The 23280-nt window shown below is 40.7% G+C and overlaps 5 protein-coding genes and 1 non-coding gene across 8 annotated transcripts; 3 read left to right on the plus strand and 3 right to left on the minus strand.

The window, feature by feature from the left end:
- Positions 1–3: 3 nt before the first annotated feature.
- LOC106430265 (transcription factor GTE2) lies at positions 4–2217 on the minus strand. The gene is made up of 3 exons (XM_013871031.3): positions 690–2217; positions 404–602; positions 4–312 (listed from the first exon to the last, which is right to left on the minus strand). The coding sequence occupies exons 1-3, from the start codon at positions 2001–2003 to the stop codon at positions 233–235; spliced, it is 1593 nt and encodes a 530-aa protein (XP_013726485.2). The 5' UTR covers positions 2004–2217; the 3' UTR covers positions 4–232.
- Positions 2218–4266: 2049 nt separating this feature from the next.
- LOC125584943 lies at positions 4267–4397 on the plus strand. The gene has a single exon (XR_007321839.1). It is a non-coding gene; the product is annotated as a small nucleolar RNA snoR77 (small nucleolar RNA).
- Positions 4398–6997: 2600 nt separating this feature from the next.
- On the plus strand, positions 6998–10441 carry LOC106384889 (HBS1-like protein). Its single transcript, XM_048751888.1, has 7 exons — positions 6998–7243; positions 7323–7487; positions 8283–8641; positions 8719–9486; positions 9628–9867; positions 9954–10088; positions 10179–10441. Exons 1-7 carry the CDS (start codon positions 7153–7155, stop codon positions 10305–10307), a joined length of 1887 nt encoding a protein of 628 aa, XP_048607845.1. The 5' UTR covers positions 6998–7152; the 3' UTR covers positions 10308–10441.
- A 12-nt stretch (positions 10442–10453) lies between these two features.
- LOC106384887 (E3 ubiquitin-protein ligase MBR2) lies at positions 10454–13517 on the minus strand. Of its 3 annotated transcripts, none has more exons than XM_013824805.3 (6): positions 13382–13517; positions 11618–12672; positions 11478–11528; positions 11297–11398; positions 11041–11199; positions 10454–10888 (listed from the first exon to the last, which is right to left on the minus strand). In XM_013824805.3, exons 2-6 carry the CDS (start codon positions 12650–12652, stop codon positions 10748–10750), a joined length of 1488 nt encoding a protein of 495 aa, XP_013680259.1. In that variant the 5' UTR covers positions 12653–12672; positions 13382–13517; the 3' UTR covers positions 10454–10747. The 3 variants fall into 3 exon arrangements, with proteins under 3 accessions (XP_013680259.1, XP_048607846.1, XP_022554302.1); XM_048751889.1 differs by having other exon boundaries at positions 11618–12675; positions 13383–13490; XM_022698581.2 differs by lacking the exon at positions 13382–13517 and adding an exon at positions 12713–13339 and having other exon boundaries at positions 11618–12615.
- Positions 13518–20257: 6740 nt separating this feature from the next.
- Positions 20258–22508, plus strand: LOC106383349 (nucleolin-like). Its single transcript, XM_048751890.1, has 2 exons — positions 20258–20975; positions 21066–22508. Exon 2 carries the CDS (start codon positions 21089–21091, stop codon positions 22334–22336), a length of 1248 nt encoding a protein of 415 aa, XP_048607847.1. The 5' UTR covers positions 20258–20975; positions 21066–21088; the 3' UTR covers positions 22337–22508.
- Positions 22446–23259, minus strand: LOC106384886 (putative peptidyl-tRNA hydrolase PTRHD1). The gene is made up of 2 exons (XM_013824803.3): positions 22816–23259; positions 22446–22739 (listed from the first exon to the last, which is right to left on the minus strand). Exons 1-2 carry the CDS (start codon positions 23191–23193, stop codon positions 22557–22559), a joined length of 561 nt encoding a protein of 186 aa, XP_013680257.1. The 5' UTR covers positions 23194–23259; the 3' UTR covers positions 22446–22556.
- Between the last annotated feature and the right edge of the window lie 21 nt (positions 23260–23280).

The raw sequence follows: 23280 nt of genomic DNA on the forward strand, positions 1-23280 counted from the left end.
AAAGAAAACGAACAGAGATTCCTTCATTCATTGTACAAAAGCTCAAACAAAAGCGACAAATAGGAACAAACCCACCACCAAATGATCCGCTTCATCTTCTCTAGGTCACTCTCAACCTCTGTCCATCGAGTCACCAATAATCTAAAAGAACTAAAGAACCTTAACTTGAAAGAGAAAAAAAGGAAACTATTCAACTTCATTATCATCCTAGGAATCTAACACCTCTTCCACTTCATTCTTTTGCTTGCACAAATGGCGATTGCACACTATCAGCATCTGAATCACTTCCTGATGAGCTCCCTGACTCTGAATCTACATAACGAGGCCAAAGATGACAATTAAAAACATTATTTTATATTTAAAAAAAAATCACATTTGAACATATGAAAGGGAAGATCATTACCACTAGAAGAAGAACCGCCACTAGAACTGGAGCTGCCAGAAGAACTAGACCCAGCAGTGGCGGCTGTACCATCCCTTTCAATCTCCACTGATGGATAATCCTCAATCGGTATATCTTCCCCAATGTCTACATCCTCTTCTCCTCCATCCCCTCCTTTCCTCACTCTCTTCTCAGCACTTCCCATTTCCATCACCGGAGGCTGATGACAACATACACGATCATCAGTACTTAACAAGACAGAAACAATGCATAATGTCTGACACAACTGATCATTAATTTCCCTTACCATATTTCTTGTCGGAGTTGACAAGTTCTGAATAAACCCTTGTCTCTTAATCTTGCTCGCCATCTTCTTGTAGTTAGTGACGAAACGATCAAGCTCCCACAGAGTCTCATTGTCCAACTCCTCGATATCTAACTCAATCTCGTCTCCGTCCTGAGGTAGATTCGTGGTTCTCTTCTTAAGAATCTGAATCAACTGTCCAAGCTTCTCAGGAGGCAACTCCTGGAGATTCACACCGAGCTTCGCCTTTTCTTCCATCGTCATCTCTCTCTTGTTTGGATCCTTAGCCTTAGGCTTCGGTAACTTCCCTTTCCTCCCCTTAGGCGCTTCTCCCACCTCAACAGATGCTTCCACTTGGTTAACCGGTTGGGGAGGTGGGGGAGGTGATTCAACTTTGCTAACCGGCTGGGGAGGTGGTGGCTGAACCGGTGAAGGAGGAGGAGATGGGACACGTGGCAGCTCCATAACTGGAGGAGGCAATGTAGGTAAAGGCTTCAAAGAATCAAGCTTTTTCGCTATTGAAATCTGTTCAGGTCCTTTCCTTGCATTCTCCGACAGTCTTTGGTTGAGTTCAGACACTACAGGAGGACGAGAAGACGATCCCTGCTGCTGAGCCTCGAACTTCTTCAGCGTAGGACTAAACCAAACATCGAACTGACTCAGAAGCTTCTCAGCCATTTTATAAACGTCTTGCCCCTTCGGATTATACGCCAAGGCATTAGTAAAAGTCAACCTAACGTCTGAAGCGAAATCAACGGGAGATCTGTAAAACCCCTTTTCAAGATTCGTCTTCACAGTACCAAGATCCATAGGCTTCTTCACGATCAGATGATAGTCGTGAAGCCCCAACCCTAACACGTCGACAGGCGTGTTGAACACCCACGACCACTTATGCTTCATCAGCTTCGCCAAGATCTGACCGCACGTCGACATCGTGCTCCTCAACGCCTTCTCCGACTCCAGATCCAACCTTCCATGGCTATGGCTAGTCTTCTTCTTCTTCTTCGTCGTCTTGTTAGCAACTCCAATTTCGTGAGCTGGAGTCGTGAAGGCTCCCGATTCGATTCGTTCCCTGAGGAACCGGACTTGCTCGAGCTCCAAATTGAGACGCTTCTTCAGCTCCCTGAGCTGGTTCGAGGAGTAGGAGTCGAGATCGAAGGAAACGTAGTCTCCTCCATCGCGAAACTGGCTGCTCGAATTAGGGTTAGGGTTGGTGAAATCGTCGGGGTGGTTAGTGTGTTTCCTCATAAAAACGGCGTCGCATTGTCTTCTCTGAAACAAGGGTTCGTTTAGGTTAGCCAAAACCGCAGGTGCCATACATAAGGGCACAAGATCATTTCGCGGAATCACTTCTTCTCTTAGATCAAAGGTCGGACCTTTATAGAGATTATTTAAGACGGGGGAAGTGGAGATTTAACGACACCGGAGAAAAATTCCGGCGATCGGGAAAAGAACAGGAAGATTGATTGATTTAAAGAGTTTTGTGTGTTTTTATTTTTGTCTTGAGAGAGCAGAACGAGGAACAAGAAGGTGAGGAACATCTCTTCTTAAAGGAGATTGATGTCTGCCCGACAAACTCTTTGTGTTTTAATCCACCGTTGATTTGTGATCTGACGGTTGAGATCTGTTTGGTGAAGTTGCCCGATCTAGCTGCCCGGGTAATCTGACATAGACGGTTCGGATCGTGTTAACAATCCGAGCGACAGTTTCGTAGCCGTTGATTCATGAGTCTGTCTTTTTATTTTTTCTTGCAATAACTAAAGGAATGGGTAATTTGGTAATTGTGTAATCTGAACGGCCTGACATGGGCCACATTGATATTTTTTATTTTTTCTCTCGAGACTTTAGATTTTTACTTTGGCCAGGTCAGCGGCGGGTTTGATGAACACACTCTGTCCATTTGTTTTAGACTAATCATTCCCATCTCCATCATGATTGCATCAAAACTGATAGACACATTATTACAAATGTGAAGCAAAATTAATATGACCGACGGTGAAGCTCACCGGAACGGAAGGGGCAGGGTCAAGAATGACGAAAATACCCCTCTAGAGAAATCTCCTGACCTCTATTTCGCTTAGATTTTGAAACACATTTTCGAGCTTTGAAGAGAAAAAAATTGTGCCAAAGTAACCCAGATTTCCCAAGATCTCTGTAAAAATCTTGAATATTTCGAATAAAGAGTTTGTAAGGACAAGAGAAAGAGAGAGAGAGAGGGACTGGATCAAGTTGTAAGAAAAATGGAGAAGGAAAGAACGGAGAGTGGCTCAATAATTGAATGAATAAGTTACAATCTGGAATATTTATATTGACGAAGTTTGGTTAAATCTGAACCGTCAGATCCTTGTCTGAAAAAACAATAATTTTCGAATAAGCTTACGTGATGACATGAATATTTAAATACTGGGGAAAACGAGGTCATACCCGTAAATAAGCGAGTCGCTGGATGTTTTATATGTAAGAGTTGCGTCTATCCCCAAACACAACCGATGTGTGGACCATATCTCAGAGAAATGTGGGATCCACGACAGCTCACCCTCCTCCGTAGCATAATCTCTCCACGACCACACGCATTGCTAGACTGCGTGCGTCTCACACTCCATTAGCTCGTGGATTTTTCTACTTTTTTTTTCTTTTTTTTTTAAGAAAAAAAAACATTTATTTCTCTTTTTCCGGATCACAAGTTCCTTAAAACAACCGATGATTCTCAGCTGAGGCCCATTATAGCCCATGCATATAAGGTTTTCACATGATAAGTTATTTTTTTTTAAGCTACTCACATCTAAATGTCCCAAGAACAAGTCTTGGATCTCCAGAGGAATCACTTTAAGAATCATTTAAATAGCTGCGTTCTAAGGTAGAAGAACAACACATACAAAGTTAATCAAGTGAAATACTATTTTGAAAGTATCCCTCAATAATGTCTATGAAATTTTGCTCCCGGAGTAACCAAAATTGTAAGAAGACAACCAACAAACGAGTTCAATTCTAAGTGTTCTCTCGGGGTCTCTAACCTTGTTCATTTGTCTATTTATCAATAACCAACCACGAGTCAACGACTTAATAAAACGTTCGGACCCAACAACCCAAAAAAGTTTTAACAGTATCAAGTTCAGGCCCAAAATAAAAGCCCAAAGTCAGCCCACCCAGCTTTTGACCTAATGATCTTCTTCCTTGTGTCCTTTAAATAGCTGCGTCAAACTTTGATACTCTCTATTCATGTTCTAAAAGTATCAGCTTTATCGTTCAGAGTAAACATTGCATTCAATCTATGTCTCAATAGATCTGTGTTTTGTTTTGTTATGTTCTGTGCGATATGTGTTCATGTGTTTTCTTACTGTTAGTTTAGATTTGAAACTGGGACTGGAGTTTGACTCTTTAGCTTTATAACAATGCTTTAGAGATGAATGCAGCGCCCTAAATAAAAAAGACCACAATCGGAGATCTGTTTCAGTTTCTGTCCCAATATCGTTTATTGATATTGGGATCTGAGATAGATCTCACATAGTTTCGTCTTGTTTTTTTCTTTGTGTTTGATTTGATTATATGTGATTATGATGATTATATGGAGCGGTGATTCAGGCAGCCTACTTGTTAAATAAACAATGACATGAGAGGTGTTTAACTGCTCCTAGATAAAACTATGCTTCTGCTCTTCAGGCTTGCTGAGATTTTGTCTTTGAAGCTGGTCTAGTAAGTCTTAAGCACATTCTTTGCTCCTCCCAGTCATATTATAGTCCTTGCTAATAAATGTTTATCCGGTCGGATTCGAAATGGTCTAGTTATTAGCTCAATGATTCATTACAGCTAATTTAGGTCTTGTTTTCTCTTTGAGATGATCAATTGCCTCCCAATCTTCCCTGACAATAAACTCGCAAAGGGATTCGTTGTTCTTTTCGGCCCATTTACGTAATCCTCTTTTTGTGATGGGCCTTCTTGACTAGTACATTGTTGTTAGGGTCGATTATTATAAAACGTTCCCGAGAATTATCGAATATTAACGTTAGAAATGAATATGTAGTTGACAAATTAATTGCTTAGAGAGATTATAAATTAAAACAGTGAAACATAATTAGAGAAGAAATTCGAAATCGTCCCCAAGTGATTCGAAGACTAGAGCTTTTCATAAACAAAAATATTGAGAAGAAATTCGGAATTGTCCCCAAGTGATTCGAAGACCATTCGGGAGATTTTGGTGGAATCGGAAACTTCGTGACTCTTGAGTACGTCTCTGAGCTTGCCTTTGATGCTATGGATCTTTGGACCTGTTCTTGTGTTCTTGAGCTATGCGTTGATGGTTCCTATTCTTTATAATCTCGATTTTGTGTTTACGGTGAGCAGTAAAGAGAAGGGTAAAGTTGACTGCTTCAGACGATCATTTATCTCCTTCGTTATATATATGATTAGTAATTAATGATAATGAACTTGTTTTTGATTAATCAGAAATGTCTTTCGAAGTGTTTTGTAAACCCGGTATTTTTGAACTGTTGAGTAAAGACACTTGAGTCTTGACGAATGTTGTTCGCAAGGTTATATTAAACTTCATTATTGACTATTTTTGAGGGGTTAATTTTTATATGCCTCTTTCTTAGAAGTATGTTGCATTTTCTACGTTGAGTGTAGGCACGTTTGGCTTCGAGGTCGCTTCGTTGTGATTCTCATTGAAGCGTGCTTCATATTTCAATCCTCACATCGAAATTATCTCTTAGTTGGGTGGTCAAAATCCTTTGGTACAAAATGGCTCTCAGGAATTCTCATAGGCGTTGTTGTTGTTCGGGTGTGTCCGAGCCATTGTGGACAATGCAAGAGAAGAGAACCCACAACCACAAGGTGATGAAGCCTATAGCACCTCTTGTTGAGAAATGACTCCTTGAGTCAAACCTGCGAATGAAATACTGAAAGACAGTGAGAAGAAGAACAATAATAAGCAAGAAGAAGAAGAGAATCGTAAGTGGAAGAAGAAAATACAAGTCAGCACCAAGTCAAACTCTGAAGTTAAATTTATATCAAACCGTAACAAGAAACTAGTCAAGTTTTTAGTTGGTTAGTTTGTTCACTAAATTAAAAGTCCAAGAGTTGTCTTATGGAGTTGTTAAGAGTGAGCTAGTATTAGATGACTGTAGCGATGATAGATGTCATAATTATAGTTAGTAGGAAAGTTAGTATAAGAATGTAGGAATGATCGTATGTAAAGCGTAAGCAAGTATGAATTGTTTGTTGAAGTAAAAAAAAAATTAAATGATGAAGACTTGAATTCATAGTTCAGTAAGTTTTGGTCAAAGTGTAAAGGATGTAGTCGAAATTGTGTAAACGATGCTTCTGTTCTATGAAACTCAGGGATAATTAATTAACTGTGACCAGTAATTTCAAGTTACAACCATTAGAATCGGCAACCGTTATCACAAATCATAATTAAGTATATAAATTAGAATTAACTTAAGGTTCTGATTGTTTTGGCCTTAATGTAAGTATGTGACCAAAACAAAACAAATCATAATCTTATTTGTCACACATGACACACAAGCCAAAATATCAAATTAGAATATAACTAGTGTTATCTCCCGTGCTACGCACGGAAATATTCGGGTAATGGCGATGTTCAAGCTGTGCATATGACAATGATGAGGGTATGCATGTGTGTGATATTTGCGGTGTTATTCGTCATTCAGTGGCTAGTGGAAATCAAATTATTAAAAAGAGTATATGTACTATCTTTCTATCTTCCAAACTATAGTAATGAGACTTTGTTGTTTATATTAGTCAGAAAAGCTAATTGTTGACTAATGGTCAATGGTAACATTAGCTCGCTTCCTCACTCGTCTTCCATGTCCATAACTTCCACCTATACAAAACGATATCCTCTAAAGCTCCTTGAAATCGGCAGCAAAAGCATTCCTCTGCGTAGTAATCCTCTTAAGCTTTCTAATTGAAAAGAGAGCCATAAAGGAGATGGCTATTTTGAGAACTTCAAGCTTAAAGACGATTGTACTATGCGTTGGACACTCGACTAGTCCACACGAGATTTGAAACCTCCTGCATGATACCAAGGGTTTCAAGCCCATCGCTTAACAACATATTATTTGGCCTTAAGTTACATACTTACATTGTTTTGTTTTGTTTCTCTTTTAATAAGATAGATATGGCATTTGATAAAAAAAAAGGCGCTATATATGGCATTTTGTTTTGTCCAAAACTAATAGGTTCTTAGCCAAAAAAAACAAATGGGTTAATGTTAAAGAAAAAATATTTCCATGTTATCCTCAGATCAATATCAAAACATCTCTCGAAAACAATAAGTTGTTGGTCCAGAGCATACAGGCCCATTAAACGCCCAAATTAATTAAACTATCCAACCGGATCCCGAATCCGGACCCAAACCTTGATCCGGATCCTTCCTCTTCGGCTCCATCGCCTGTAATAATCAATTCGCAGGCGGAGAAGCTGGAAGGAGCTTAGAAACAAAACGATGCCTCGTAAAGGATTCTCCAATTTCGATGATTATGATGATGGTTTCGACGATGATTATGACTATGACTATGATGATGATGATGAACATGGTAAACATCTTCCGCATTCCCATCTTGTGAGTCTGTTGTTGTTGTGGCTTAATTGATCTCTTTTGTATGAACTCTGCAGAAGAAGCTGAACAGAAGGAAGTAGAAATTGCTCAGCAAGGGGTTTGGAGATGTGGAATCTGTACATATGACAATGATGAGAGTATGAATGTGTGTGATATTTGCGGTGCTATTCGTCATGATACAGTGGCTGGCGGAAACCAAACTATCATTAACAACAATACAGGTACTGTCTCCTCTATCCTCAAATCTATTTTAGTGAACACTTTGTTGTTTGTATTAGTCAGAGAAGCTAGTTGTTGTTAGAGCATCTCCAACCCCATTATATTTTTCATTCTAAAATAGATTTTAGAGTAAAAAATGCTCCAATGGTACTCTATTTTTTACTCTATAATAGAGTAAAAAATAGGTTTACTCCAAATATAGAGTAATTTGTTTTTTTTTGTTCATCACTCTATTTTCTACTCTAAAATAGAGTACCATTGGAGCAAACTCAAACTCTATTATAGAGTTACTCTATTTTAGAGTAAAAAATAGAGTAAGCCATTGGAGATGGTCTTACTACAGTGAGTTTGTTTTCTGAGGTCACTTGGTTGAGATATTGTTATATGTTTGATAAAAGTAGTGATTTTGGCTATCTCTAGGTGTTTGTTATAGAATATATGTGTGTCTGTGCAATTGATGGTAGAGTCAATGGTATCCAAATTCTTCTTATTGTTTTTTTCCTCGCTAGAAATATGATTTATTTTGAGAATCTCAGGTGATGCTAGTGATAACTGAAGTTATAGTTCCAGTCTAATAAGGATTTTCCTTTTTTTTTTTATTTTTCCTTATTTCAGTAGGATTCTGTTTCTACATAATTCCTTGTTGGATTTGGTGTTTATCTTTTCTTATAAATTGGGATGAATATCGACTGTGACAATCATTCAATATTTTAGACTTCTCTTTGGGAGTGTTCTACTTTGGAATTTCTGTTTTCGTCTAGTTGATTTTTCCATTGGTGGATTTTAACTCTTAACAGCAAGCATGAAGCAGAAAGAGAGGCAAGATACGTCAGTACATAACCCTCTAAAGAAAGAAAGAGATAGATCAGAAACTAGCTCCCAAGGCAGACACGCTCATATTGGCGGCGTAAAATCTAGCAAAAGTGTGCCAAAAGCAAAAGCAGATTCGTCTCATGAGACAACTTCTTCCTCAAAAAATATGGAGGCGTCAGAGAGTCTTACTAGTACTATGAACAAGATGTCTTTGACTGGGGAAGCAGAAACCTCCAGAGATATTAAAAGTAGAAGCGCAAGATCAAAATCAAACCATAAGCCAGAGGAGTGGATGCTTCTTGATAAAGAATCAGATATACTAACTCAACTTAATCTCGCCATCGTGAGTTTCTTGGACTATTATACTGATTTTTTTCTTTCTCTAATGCGGATTACTGATTATTTGCAATCTGATTGTAGGTTGGACATGTTGATTCAGGCAAATCAACGCTTTCAGGTAGACTACTGCATCTACTAGGAAGAATCTCTCAAAAGCAAATGCACAAGTTTGAGAAAGAAGCAAAGCTGCAGGGCAAGGGGTCCTTTGCATATGCCTGGGCATTGGACGAGAGTGCTGAAGAGAGGGAAAGAGGGATCACAATGACAGTGGCGGTTGCTTACTTCAACACCAAACGACACCATGTTGTTTTGCTAGACTCTCCTGGACACAAAGACTTTGTTCCCAACATGATAGCAGGAGCAACGCAAGCAGATGCGGCGATTCTCGTCGTGGATGCATCCATCGGTGCTTTTGAAGCTGGTTTTGATAATTTGAAAGGACAGACGAGGGAGCATGCGCGTGTTCTTAGAGGCTTTGGCGTGGAGCAAGTCATAGTCGCAGTCAACAAAATGGATATTGTTGCGTATTCCAAGGAGAGGTTTGATTTGATTAAGCAGCATGTTGGATCTTTTCTGCAATCATGTCGGTTTAAAGAGTCGTCTCTGACGTGGATTCCGTTAAGTGCCATGGAGAACCAAAATTTGGTTTCTGCTCCCTCTGAAAGCCGCCTATCCTCATGGTACCAAGGTCCATGTTTATTGGATGCCGTTGACTCTGTTAACTCTCCTGGTAGAGACGTCTCAAAGCCTCTGCTAATGCCTATATGTGACGTTGTGAGATCAAACTCACATGGGCAGGTATCTGCATGTGGCAAACTTGAAGCTGGAGCTGTTCGGTCAGGATCCAAGGTACACAACTACTACTTTGTCTGTTCTCTTTTGTTGTCATTAGCTTTAAATCGATTATGGATGTGCCTTTTAGTATCTTGTTTAAGGATACAAATGAGACTGTTTCAACTAATGGCTTACGTTACTGAAACTTTCCGCTAGATAATGGTTATGCCATCGGGAGAGCAAGGAACTGTGCGGTCTCTGGAGCGTGATTCTCAGGGTTGCACCATAGCAAGAGCTGGAGATAACGTAGCAATAGCTTTGCAAGGGATCGATGCAAATCAAGTGATGGCAGGAGGTGTGCTGTGCCATCCTGATTATCCAGTTTCAGTAGCAACTCATTTGGAGTTGATGGTGCTCGTCTTGGAAGGTGCAACACCGATCTTGCTCGGTTCTCAGGTAAATAAAAGAAGGCCCTCTCTCTCTCTCATTTGGTATAATGTTTTCTGACCCTTTCCAATTGAAAAATCATATCTCAATTGTAGTTGGAGTTTCATGTGCACCATGCAAAGGAAGCAGCAACAGTTGTGAAGCTTGTGGCAATGCTTGATCCGAAAACAGGGGAGCCGACAAAGAAGTCTCCTCGTTGTCTAACTGCTAAACAAAGTGCAATGCTTGAGGTTTGTAATCTCTCACTTGACTTTTTTTTTTTGTGTGTAACATTACAAAAACTGCCTTGTATGACAATGTTTTGCTGTAATAATCTGCAGGTGAGTCTTCATTATCCAGTTTGTGTGGAGACATTTTCTGAAAGTAGAGCTCTTGGGAGAGTGTTCCTTAGATCATCAGGAAGAACAGTCGCAATGGGCAAAATAACTCGGATCATCCAAGACTCTTAAAAATCCTCAACTGTTGTTAAATTTTGTTTGTTCATTAGAAATTGAGTCATCTTATCTTTTGTCTGCAATACTTGCGAAATATCCTAAAATCGGTTTAATCTTTTTTAAAAAAAATTTCAAAGTGTACTTTTATTTAAAATGAAGAATAAAAAACAAGATTTTGTATGAAGAATACAGAAAAAGAAAGTGTAGTATAAACTACAAAATGTTTCAGGTACAAATCAAAAGTTGAGCTTTGTTACAAGTGGAAATTGTCACCTGATCTTATATGCCTATTTGTACCCAACTGGGACAAAAGAAAAAAAAAGTGTTTTATGTACAAAAGAAGAGAAGTAGAGAGAGAACAAGATGATGTAGAGCCAAACACTTGGTGAAGACGAAAGAGAAACAATGTATCTGCATCATCTTGGAATCATCTCACAAAGTGTGGCGTGTTATCACTACAACGACTTCTCCTCCTCCGCAGAGGTTTTGCAGATAGGGCACCAATTCTTCATCCGCAGCCATTGTTGCACACAGCTCACATGGTACATATGTTCACATGGCATAGTCCCTACTTCATCTCCATCAACATACTCTTCCTGCGTAGCATATATATAAATAGATAACAACATTAACCTATTAATTCTTTACACTAAAACCCTTACACTACATTGTCTTATATCAGCTAAGATACTAGGAAAACTAGTGGATTAATTTGTGTTTGGGGTAGAAAGTAAATAAAAAGAGAGACCTGGCAAATACTGCACTTGATATCATCATCCTTATTCAGAGAGATGGCACCAGTTTCATCTGTCCCCGGATAAATGATTTTCTTTAGGCTTCTAGAGAGTGCTTCTTCGCTTAGAGCTGTGCTCACTGTACCCATTTCATCTCCCAAAGCTAGTAGTTCCTGAAAATTTTGTGTTAAAATGATATTAGTCTTAACAGACTTTTGACTGTTGAGCTAAAAATTGTGAATAGTAGTAGTCCAAGGGAGCAAGATTGACCTCATATGACATGTTATCAATGTCAAGCCTCATGTCGCTATGCTGATCGTAGAATCTGATCATATCACTTAAGAATAGATTCGTCTCTAAAGAGGCCAGTTGCTGCGGGATAAGAAGTAGAAACGTCAGAAACACGGACAAAACATGTTCACATCAAAAGACCAAGCTGGCTTGTAATTACCTCATATGTAAGCTCTTGATCATGTTCAATTCTCTCCAGGGCCAACAGTATCTGAGATATTTTCAAGATATTGTTATCACAACACACAGGAACATGCCAAAGCTTATAATAAAATCAGACAACAAGGTGACGAGAACTACCTCAGCAATTCCATTAATGTTGTAGCGACTTAAACCATCCCGGTTCACCAAAGAAGGGCTACCAGGCATCAAGCTACGTAACCGGCCGGTACTCCTGTTCTGCCTACTGTAACTATTTGATGAACGAGAAGAACTGGAATTGGTTGGTGTTGCACGGTGAGGTGTTTGTCTAGAGGTAACAGGGGATGCAACAGCTCCACGTCGTCCTGATCTACTACTTGAAACAACACCACTATCCCTGATAGTTGGTACTACACGATTCCTTCTGTTATCAGAAAGTGTGGTTCCGTTTTCATGAGAAGAGCTTTGATTCATTCCCTTTAGCACTGACACGCTACTCTTATTGCCTTTTTTGCTAGAGGAGCTGCTCTCTCCATCAGAGTTTTTCTTTTTACTCACACTGATTTTTGTTGCCGAGCTTGAGCTAGTTGGAAGAACATTAGACATAGAGTTGCACCTCACGTTCCTCAATCCATTCCTGCTCAGACCACCTCTTACAGTGCGGTCGCTACCAGAGGATGAAGAAACCGAGGGACCCACTCCAGTGTCCAAGTCAGATTCCTGATGACTACTTGTGCTTGTTCCTCTACTTGATCTTCCTGCCTTTGTCATTACCACTCCTCCAGAAACAGTGTTTTGAGACTGAATGACTCTTTTAGTCTTTAGGCGTGGAAGGGTGGGCTTAGCTGCAGCTAAATCATCATGAATACTGCTCGTCTCCGAAGAATCTGTCTCCAAATTAGACGACGGCTGTCTCCTACCTTTGGCTGGCTTTCTTAAGTATCCAAATCCACCCGGAGTAGTTCGAGATGAACTCCCAGCAATTTCCTTTCCATTTGAGGAAGAACAAATCGGAGGCCGACCAACTTTCCTGTTGTTGTCCGTAAAGCCAATCCGGGGAGTTACCTTTGCACTACAACCAGTATGTCTGCAGAAAGAGACATTATTTTCATCTTTCTTGTACATATTCTCACGTAGTACAGGGCCGCTTGCTTTTCCTGGCACAACCAATCGTTTACCCGCACATCTATCCATGAGTTAAAGAAACCCTTTTCCTTCAAGAGAAAAAAAAAAACAATATTGTTTTTGAGATACCTGATTAAAAGTGCATCCAGCGTGAGCTCAAATAGAATATTCAAGTAACACCAAACAAAAATTTAACAAACAATGCCAAAGCTTTAAGAACAATCTTCCACCAAATAAAAAAACAAGCCAGGTGTTTATTCAAGAGCAAAACACCAGGTGTTTATAACGTGATGAATCATAAACATCAGGCCACGAACCTGATTCTGTGATCGTGAAAAGAGAGAGAGGTGATCAAAAACACGAGTTAAAGAAACCGAAAGAGAGAAAAGAGAGAGGTGACTAAATGGTCCCATCCCATCCAAGAGCAAAAAACAAAGGGCCTTCATTCTAAAAACACGGACTTTCCATTAATCACAATGACTCTTTATTCCCCCGTGATTCAAGGTTTCACCAATCAGACACCACCTCAAAAACTCAAAACAGAGAGAGAGAGACGTATATAGATACAACACTAAAGAGAAACTCTGCCCCTTTCAAAAGTTACCGATCAGAGCTAACACAACAATAACACTAATCTAACTATAAATTGACCTTTGAACCAACAAAAAAACTTGTGCCAAAACTGAAAATTCAATCCACAGATAGAAACAGTAACATTACAAGCGCAAAGAGAGAATCTGAAACAAACATATGAACTATTTTCTCACATCTTAGCGAGAGAGAAACTTCGGGAGTTACCTTTTTTTTCCTTTTCCGGGCAACGATTCTCCGCCGTCTGTGAATTTAACAAAATAAAACGCGGAGAGCTAGAGAGAAGACGATATATAAATTAGTATTAGAATTTAGAAAGTTTTAATTTTTGTCAGAAAATAGAGTTTTAATTTAAAGTGATGTAACAAACGTGGAAAAAGCGGTTAGAAAGATCAGGGCCGTTGGTTTCGGGTTTGGTTCATTGGAAGCTAAAGATGGACGGCTGAGATCTACACTAGCGTCGCCATCATATGACGGAAGAGCCAAAACAACACCGTTGTCGTTAGCGGCGTTACGTACTCTAGACGGAATGATATTTTAATTAAATTTCTCTTGTTTTTTTTGTTGAAACTAATCGAGTTTGAAACTAATTAATCACTTAAAGCTAATTGTAGAGTACAGCGAAAAGAAAACAGATTATATTATCATTAATTATTTGGTAACGTCGAGAAAGCTATATTAACAAACGTATCGGTATCGTCTTTTTTTGGCGTGAAATCAAGAGATAAAACGAATAAACATTTCTTTGGTCAACAAGGATAAATTAATTAACATGTATTCATGTTTAATAAATTGGGATTTGTTGACATCATATGCCATGAGAGGACTCTTTTTGTGAAAGAGTAGTAGTTCATGAACATACTACTAATTAACTTAAACACACATATTTATGGGCTATATGAAAGTTAGTTGAAAATAGTTATCAGGGACTATACATGTGTAAATGCACATTTCGAACCACCCCTATATGCTATAATATGCATTTAAGTGGAACACTACTTACTCCATAGACATAGTCTTCTTATCTATTTTAATCACATGCGAACGAACATTATTATATACGTACGACAGGATGAGTGGGCGACATGTACACTTGCGGTACCAAATCAAACCAAACCGATTCCATTTCAACCAAACATGCTTCTTTGGTTAGGATTCTCTTTTTTTTGCTAAGAATGCTAATATCATATTAATGATGTTCAGATTTACAAAAAGTTAATCTAAGTGCTACTCTACCTTGGCAAAAAGAAAGGAAAAACAAGATAGAGCAATGTTTATGAACCTAATAAATTAGATAATCCAACTTGACAACAGAGAAAGAAATTTCTTCCTATCCCTCCTTGCCATAATTATAATCTTCACTTCTCTGTATATCCCACGCGCAATCACCGTTGGAGCGATAATGCAGCTGTTGTGATATACATTGTTTCTCTGTTTCCAAAGCTTGTAGATTGTCGACTGTACTGCTATCTTCTTTAAAACAATGGGGCTCTGTGTCGTTGTCGATCTGATCCAGGAAAGTAGCTCATTCCAGTCCTGGAAGGCATGCAGTGGTGGGTTCAACCGGGTAAGAACAAGGTTCCAGACCTCTCTGCTATAAGAACAGGTTAGGAGCAAGTGGTCTCTTGTTTCCACGTAGTGGGAGCATAGACAGCAGGAGGTAGAGATTTGGATTCCCCATGAAGCCAGCCTTGCCCGGGTAGGTAGCCTGTCTGCATTAGTGATCCACATATTAAAAGCCAGTTTGGGAACATGACCCTTGAACCATACACAATCCACCCAAGCTTTCTTCTCTGATTTAGGCCTCCAAAAATCCCAGGTAACTGCAGACGAGTAAACCGTGGAAGAACTACCTGGGACTATCCATTCATATTCATCATCATCAATCTCAGAAAGAGGCAGAGCAATGGTGGTTAGGTGAATTTGAATGTCCAGCGCCTCTTGGCTACGAGGGTGAGCGATTAACCATCCCTCCGAATTGCAAGCTTCGGAAACCGTAGCTAGTAGTGGAACACGCAAGGCCCTTGGTCCCGTAGGGCCTATGAAGCTTATTAGTTGACCGAAAGGAGTCCATACATCATACCAGAAACTGAGTTTATTCCCAGATTTTAGGATACCTTTGCAGAAGTTCAGCGCCTCACTTCTTAGCTTCAATAATTGTTTCCAAGTCCAAGAATCTGTTGTGGTTTCATCTACTGCCCAGAAGGATTTAGCCGATAATCGATACTGCCTTTGCCAACTGACCCAAAGAGAGTTGCTTCCTGAGTGTAGCAACCAGATAAAGCGGAGAAGCATCACCCTATTTAGAACCGAGAAGCTTCTTAGACCCAACCCTCCCTCATCTTTAGGTAAACAGCAAGTTTTCCAAGCTATCTTCGCTGTTTTAAGTTGATCAATGTTGCCTGACCACAAAAATCTGGAGCAGAGCGAGTCTATCTTCTTGATGCAACCTTTTGGTAGCATAAAAGTAGTTATCCAGAAATTTACAGTTCCAGCTATAACCGTGCTTAGAAGTACTAGTCGCCCAGCAAAAGATAGGGTCTTGACCGCCCAACTCTGAAATCTTTTAATTAATTGTTGCATCAGGGGATCATAGTCAGATATTTGCAGCTTACGGCTCATGAGAGGAAGACCAAGATACCTAATTGGGAGTGAACCCGGGGTGAAACCAAAGCTAGCGATAGCAAGGGATTCAGAGCTGTTCAGCCCCGTTGTGTAGACCTCTGTCTTGCTCCTATTCAGCTTCAGACCAGACCAGCTTCCAAAATCATCCAGACTGTCTGAGATTCCATGAAGCGAGTTTGCACTTCCATCAAAAAAGACCATTACGTCATCGGCAAACATCAAATGAGTCAGCTTCAGTTCTGATGTCCTTGGATGGTAACCTATAATTCCTGATTCATACCTGGATAGTAACAGTCTAGAGAAAGCTTCCATAGCTAGGACAAAAATATAGGGGGAGATAGGATCTCCTTGCCTAATACCATTAGTGCTTTCAAAGTACCCACTGCTGCTACCATTAACAGAGATGGTGAAGGATGCTGTAGAAATACATTGATAAACCCATCTGATGAACTTGGTCGGTATAGAGAGAGCCTTGAGAGTGCCTATGATGAAATCCCATTTGATAGTATCAAAGGCTTTCCTGAGATCAACCTTTAACATAGCACTAGGAGATGAGTTTACTGTGTTGTACCCTTGTACTAGGTCGGTAGCAAGAAGAACATTCTCAGCCAAGAGTCTACCCGGCATGAAAGCTGATTGAGACTGAGATATTATAAGAGGTAGGATCACTTGTAGGCGCTTCGCTAGCAGCTTCGAAATTACCTTGTACACTGTATTCAGACATGAAATCGGCCTAAAATCCGAAGTAGAAGAAGCGTTTGTAATCTTTGGTATCAAAACCAGAGTTGTCGCATTCCATTGCTTGAGAAGACAGCCTGAGGAGAAAAATTCCCAGATGGCCTGAGAAACCTCTGGGCCAATGATGCTCCATGCCGCTTTGAAGAACTCTGAAGAATATCCATCGGGACCACTTGCCTTGTTCCTTGGAAGTGAGAAAAAAGCGTCCTTAATTTCCAGTACCGTGAAATCCTTACAGAAGGCAGATCTCTCCTCTTCTGTGCAGGCGAAATCAAACAGGAGATCCAGGTCAGATTGCTCGAACTGTTGTGTACTCGCAGGTGCACCCAACAAACCAGAAAAATAATCAACGCAATGATCCTCAATGTCGCCTTGGTTTTCAATTTTTCCTCCTGAGTCATCCATTAGAAAGTGAATGTGATTCGCTGATCTTCTTGAGGATGTTATTCGATGATAGTACGTGGTATTTGCATCTCCCAATGCAGTCCAAGTTACTGAAGATCGTTGCAAGTGAAAAGCTTCTTCCGCCTTAGAGAGGAGTTGCCATTTACGAGAGCATTCTAGTTCCCATTCAGCATTTGCAATAGATGGGTTCGCAAGAGTACTTTCTTGTGCTTCTAGCATAGCTTGGTGCGCTTCCTGAGTTCGCAGCTCTATACCAGAGTAGTTCAATCTGCTAAAGTCCCTGATATGCTTCTTCAGCAGCTTCAATTTTTTGGAGACTCTTAACATTGCAGATCCAGTTACATTGAAAGAGAACCACCTCTCCGCTATCATTGGCAAAAATTCTGTATTCTGTAACAGGTAATTAAAAAACCTGAAAGGACGCTTGAGAGACGGAGAATTGATACTTAGAGCTACGATAACCGGGGCATGATCTGAGAAATCCGGAGAGAGGAAAGAAGCCACAGCTGTAGGAAAAAAGTTGCTCCATTCATCATTCACTAAAACCCTGTCTAACTTCTTCGCAATAGGAGCTGTCTTACTCTTGTTCCACCAGGTAAAGGTTTTCCCTCTGAAATTTAGGTCTGCCAAGTCTGCCTCAAGAAGACAATCCCTTAACAGCCTTGTACGCTTGTCAGCTCTAGCAGATGTGTAGAGAGAATGTTCCTCAGGAGATAAAGTTTGATTAAAATCTCCCATAACAATCCATGGTTTTCCCGTTATCCGTTGAGAAGCTCCCAGGTTTACAATAGATTCCCATAGTTCCTTCCTGTCTTCATGGTAGTTAGACGCATAGACAATAGAGGCGAAGAAAGGTGGCTGACCCGGAATAGTGACATCACAAGTGACCATCTGAAGGGACTTGTGGACCACTGAGACAGTAACAGACGGGTGCCATAAAATCCATATCTTACCAAGATCCGAAAAACTGTAATTATCCTCAAAACACCAATCAGGAAGTAACTCATTTACAAACTTCTTCCTCTTCGATTGCTTGACATGGGTTTCTATTAACCCTCCGAAAATAGGTTTGTTTACCTTTATCCATTTTTTGAAACCGTTCCGGTGACTATATTTATTAAAACCGCGAACGTTCCAACAAAAAAGTTGTGTCGACATAACTCAGGCGTGTTTGAGGCCCTTGCCCCTTTCACCCTTTAGCTTTGAAAAAAGTTTCTTTTTCGCAACGCGAAAATCATCCTCATGTTCCATGATTTCACCCTCTTCTTCTTCTTCAGAGGATTCCACATCTGAAGAGTCCGGTTCAACACCAGACGAAGCCTCACTAAGTGTTCCTCGCGGCTTGGTGATGGCGTTCTGGCGAGGAGGATCCTTACTGCATTCACCAGTTGCAAAATCCGATTTGGTACCAAGCTTTGAGGTTGTTTCCTGCTCAGCGTTTGCCTGAGGTTTCGCGTCAACCATTGCCCACTGCTTTTCTTTCGGTTTCGCTCTTCTTGTCTTCCTGCCTTTTCCTTCTGAGATCTTAGCTTTTGGACAATTATGCGAGCCATGCGAGGAAGAGTTACATGGTACACAAGTAATTGGCGCCAGCTTACATCTGTTCGATAAGTGGCCTATCTCTTTGCAGTGGTTACATATGGGAGGCATCCAAGGACTGGAAACTAGCACACGACTAATCTCACCGGAGTCAAATTGTACATTTACTGCTTCCGGCAATGGCTTTCTCGGGTCAATGATGGTGAAGACCTTTGCTACCTCCAGGTTTGTCTTGTTTGCGGTCGTTGGGTGCAGAAACTTTGGCTCTCCGACCAGGCCCGCAATGCACTCAAGACCATCCTCATTAAAGAACTGGAGTGGAACTTTTCGCAGTTCCAACCATATCGGAGCAGCAGATAACTCTGGCTTTGCCGGGACAATACCCGGTTCCCATTTGGCTACAAACATTGTTTTCCCGTCTATCTGCCACAGTCTTTGATTTATTACTCTGTTCCGAGTTCCTACGTTAGGTATTCGGAATAGGTAGGCGAAGCCCTCCATCTTCGAAACTGCAATATCTCTGTATTGTTTGCTCCAAATCCCATTAACAATGTTATGGATGGTTCCTTGGGAGGGTGGATCCACATAGAATTGACCGAGGACAAAGCAATCCCAGGATCTTCTGTTCTTTTCAATGACTGAATTGGGAATCTTCACACAAGCTTCTCCAGATGGTAGGATGAAAGATTCACCAGTCTTTTTTAGCTGCTTGATGCCTTTAACCTGAGAGACATAGGAGTCCTTAGGAGGAGGGCCTGGTACCTTAGAACCCGCTTCAGTCGTTTGTGTTTCACCAATAGGTATGGTAGTTTTTGTTGTATTCTCAGTCAGTAGGGGAGGAATGGCTAGTGATTCCTTCGCTAGCTCTGCTACTGTGTTCAGCTCTGGATCTGCCAAGGCGATCTCAGGAGTAAATAGATCAGTAATCAAATTCACGGTCTTAGTGCTTCTTTCTACTTCGTTTGTTGTGTCCGGATCTGCTACGGGAGCGATCACAGGGGCACTTGGATTTTCCAATTTGGAATCATCACTAGCTTTGGAGCTTGAAGATGAGCCGATTTCAGAGTCGGAATCAGAGTCGGAGTCAGTCTGCTGAGCAACCAAATCAGCGATCTGGGCATCGGAAGCAGGCTTTGAGGCATCAACCGGAGTTTCAGCTGTCGGAGATGCAGGGTTTGAGTTCGTCGTCATGGGCGAATCCACGGCGACTGGGTTTTCTTTCAACGGAAGTGACGAACTCGACGGAGGTGACGAACTCGGGCTCTTTGAAGGAGGAGACGAGCTCGGGCTCTTCGTCGGAGAGCGAGATTTCTTGGGCTTCTTCTTACCCTTCCCCATTAGGAGGAGAGATGGAGAGGGTGCGTCTTGCAACCGACGCCGGAGAAGGCGCCGTCGTTCAGCGAAGGTGGTCACTGCAACGGATGTACTGTAGCAAAGGGGATTTTCTTTATCGCACTAGGAGAGAGACACGATTCTTGCTCGCACTAGGAGAGAGCAACGGATGAACATGAGGTTAGGATTCTCTCAAACATAATCTAATTGGGATCAGGGCTCAAAATATCCTAACCCTCAACAATATAATTAATCATTTCATGCAAGCTACTCTTCTTCTTTTTTCCGTCTACCTCTTCATGCAAGCTACTATTTCATTTTAAACACCCAAAAAGAGCAAAACCCAAAAAAGTACGAGACTGTGAGTGTTGATCTTACCGACGTGGGGGCATTATCGTAGGCCCATGCATGGGAAGTTTTTTTTTTTTTTTTTTTCTTCTTGCATGGGAAGTTTGAAACAGTCAGAAACAGAGAGACATAATTAACAAACATAAATCACACTAGTGTAATTTGTATACTATAGACTAAGACTTGGGAGCCATGAATAGATCTGTGATTTAATATTTCACTGAATCATTATATGTAACGCTTGTAAATAAATTATACTCGTAGTCATGATTTTCATCAAAACAGTTTAATATGTGGATATTGATTAATGATTAGTTACTTTGTATCAAAAAATATATTGTCATTAATAAGAAACAAATAAATACAATTAATTATTATTGTTAAACTAAATAAGGAAGAATATACTTCCCCATTGAGCATGTAAAACTGAAGGAAATAAACTATTTTCACTAGGAAACAAAAAAACTGATAAATAAATGTAGATATGCATGGCCATCTGATTAAATTGCAATTACGTGGAAAAGATTATCCAGCTCAAACAAAAGTCTACGGTTTCCCAAAACGTTCGAAATCGTTATAACTGGGTCTTATTTTGTTAACGTGAAAAATATATAAAAGGGACGATTCATGATCTCCACCATCACCATCCACCAAAGTTATGCGGGATTTAAGCTCCGTTTACAAAAAAAAACAGAGTTCTAAAAATAAATAAGAACCCTAATTTTCCACCACAAATCTTTGGAGGTTAGTTTTCTTGATATACACGTCTCTTCTTTTGTTCAAATGCTTTTATTCATCTCCTTTTCACCTCAAGGTATATCTTCTTCTTCTTCTCATAACAATTAATGTCTTAAGCATTGCTGCTACCTATTTGATAATGTTTTGAAATATTACATTTTCTCAGGTCATTTGGTCAATTATTGAATAATGGCAACGAGCTCTGGTACAACGAAAACCAGACCGGACAACCCAAACCTAACCAGATCAAGATCTCTTGGCAGAAAGCCAAAGCCTGCACCATCATCAGACGCAGATGGATCTGACAAGAAGACAGCTGAGAAGCCTGTGCCCAATTATCTCAAACCCACAATCAGCTCCAGACCAGACCCGGTCAAGTTCTTGAAGAAGAACAGCGCTGTCGAAGACAAGCTTCTTCGTAGACGTTCCTTTGATCGTCCTCCTTCTTCATTGACTTCATCAATTTCGTCATCCCATAATAAATCCCTCAACACCTCTCCTGCACGCTCACGTGACAGACCCGTGGTTCCAAGAGAGAAGCCTGCCACTGGTCTGCGTTCTTCATCATTCCATGGAAGCAGCAGCAGAGGCGGTCTCAGAGGAAGCAGTACCCTGAAGTCAGCTCCTGTGGCTTCGAGAGGATCTCCAGGGGTGAAGAAGAGCGGTCTGAGTGGTGGTAGTTCTTCCAAGAGCAAAAAGGAAGGTTCTGAGAAGGTTCCAAAAAAACCTTTGGGTAAAAAAGAGATTGCCCCGGAATCTTCTTCTCCTCCTGCGCCTGATCATAAGGATGAGGAGGAGATTGTCAAAGTTGAGACTGATGAACAAGTTTCTGAACCGAAAGAAGAAGATAAAGATCAGGTTACACAGCTTGAGGAATCTGGTGAAGAGAAAGAGACCGATCCAGTGGATGCCTCCAAAGATGAAGTTAAAGATGAGGCTGTACAGCCTGAGGACTCCGGTGAAGAGAAAGAGACCGGTCCAGTGGATGCCTCCAAAGAAGAAGAGAAAGAAGAGCTGATCAACGAGAATGCAACAGAAGAGCAAACAGAGGAGCAGAAAGAACCAGAGAACACCGAAGAAGACAACAATAAAGACAAGGAAGAAGTTGAAAATCACGAGGAGAATATTGAAACAGCTGTTACTCCAGATATGAAAGAAGCTGAGAATGTCGAAGAAAGCAAGGAAGAGAAAGACGCAGAAGTTAAAGAAGAGGAGAGTGAAGACAGCAAAGTTGAAGAAGCAACAACAGAAACAACAGAGGATCAAGCAGAGGAAGGAACAAAGAAGGAAGTGGTGCAAGGAAAGAAGGAATCTCCATCAGCCTACAACGACGTAATAGCAAGTAAGATGCAAGAGAATAAAAGGAAGAACAAGGTCTTGGCTCTCGCTGGAGCTTTTCAGACAGTTATCGACTATGAAACTGCTGCATCTAAGTGATATACATCTCTGCCTTATTATATCACATAAGAACTGCGTCAAGTGTTTTTTTATTGTTTCCATTGTTAATTTTGTTTCTTGTTTTGGTTAAGCATCAACATATCAATGCTTCATATGAACTAGTCATCTGCTTCTTTTCTTTACTCTATATGCAAAAACTTAACATTCAAAAGAGTGTCCCTTTATAAATGAGATTTTTAAATATAAAAAAGGAGAAGAATCACTTGCAAAGCTTGAGCTTCTTGAAGAAAGGAGAGACTTGAGATTTGGGATAAGGCTTTGTAGCGATACAAGTCGGAATATTCTCCGGATGCTCCATCCACACCTTATGAGAGATTCCTCCTGAGTTCAACTTCTCTGACAAATTCATCATCTGAGTTTCTCCTTTAACTTCAAGAGTGACCTGATTTAAATAAAAAAACGAGTTTAATCATCAACCATTGATTCACATTGTTATTCGATTAACAACCGCCAAGTACCTTGTGCATAGAGTCAATGTGCTGCGGATCACAGTACTGAAGCGTTACCGGATCGTCTCTGAACGACCATATCGCCGCCACCGACGCGTGGCATCCCTGAGTCACCACGCTCCCGAGTGGCCACGAATCGATCAGATCTCGTCGAAGCACAACGTACTGCACCACGACGTCGTCTGGTTTCTCCGCCGAGTTCTCGTCGTTAGTACGGGAGGCATCGGTTTCGCTGGTTAGTTGGCTCATGGATGAAGCTGTTGTAATCCGACGGAGATGACGAGTCCAGATCGTGGGATGATGCAAGCTAATCCGCGGCGACGAGTTGGAGAATCGGCGGGTAGCGAGCGGGAGTCGAAACGCAGCGGAGACGACGGCGGAGGCCATATGAAAGGAAGACGCACGTGGCGGACTTGGCTCGTGGATAAGATTTTATTAATGGGCTTTTTAAGAGGCCCAGTTTAATTATGAGCT

The sequence above is a fragment of the Brassica napus genome, chromosome C3 (genome assembly GCF_020379485.1).
Source record: "Brassica napus cultivar Da-Ae chromosome C3, Da-Ae, whole genome shotgun sequence".
Classification (NCBI taxonomy): domain Eukaryota; kingdom Viridiplantae; phylum Streptophyta; class Magnoliopsida; order Brassicales; family Brassicaceae; genus Brassica; species Brassica napus.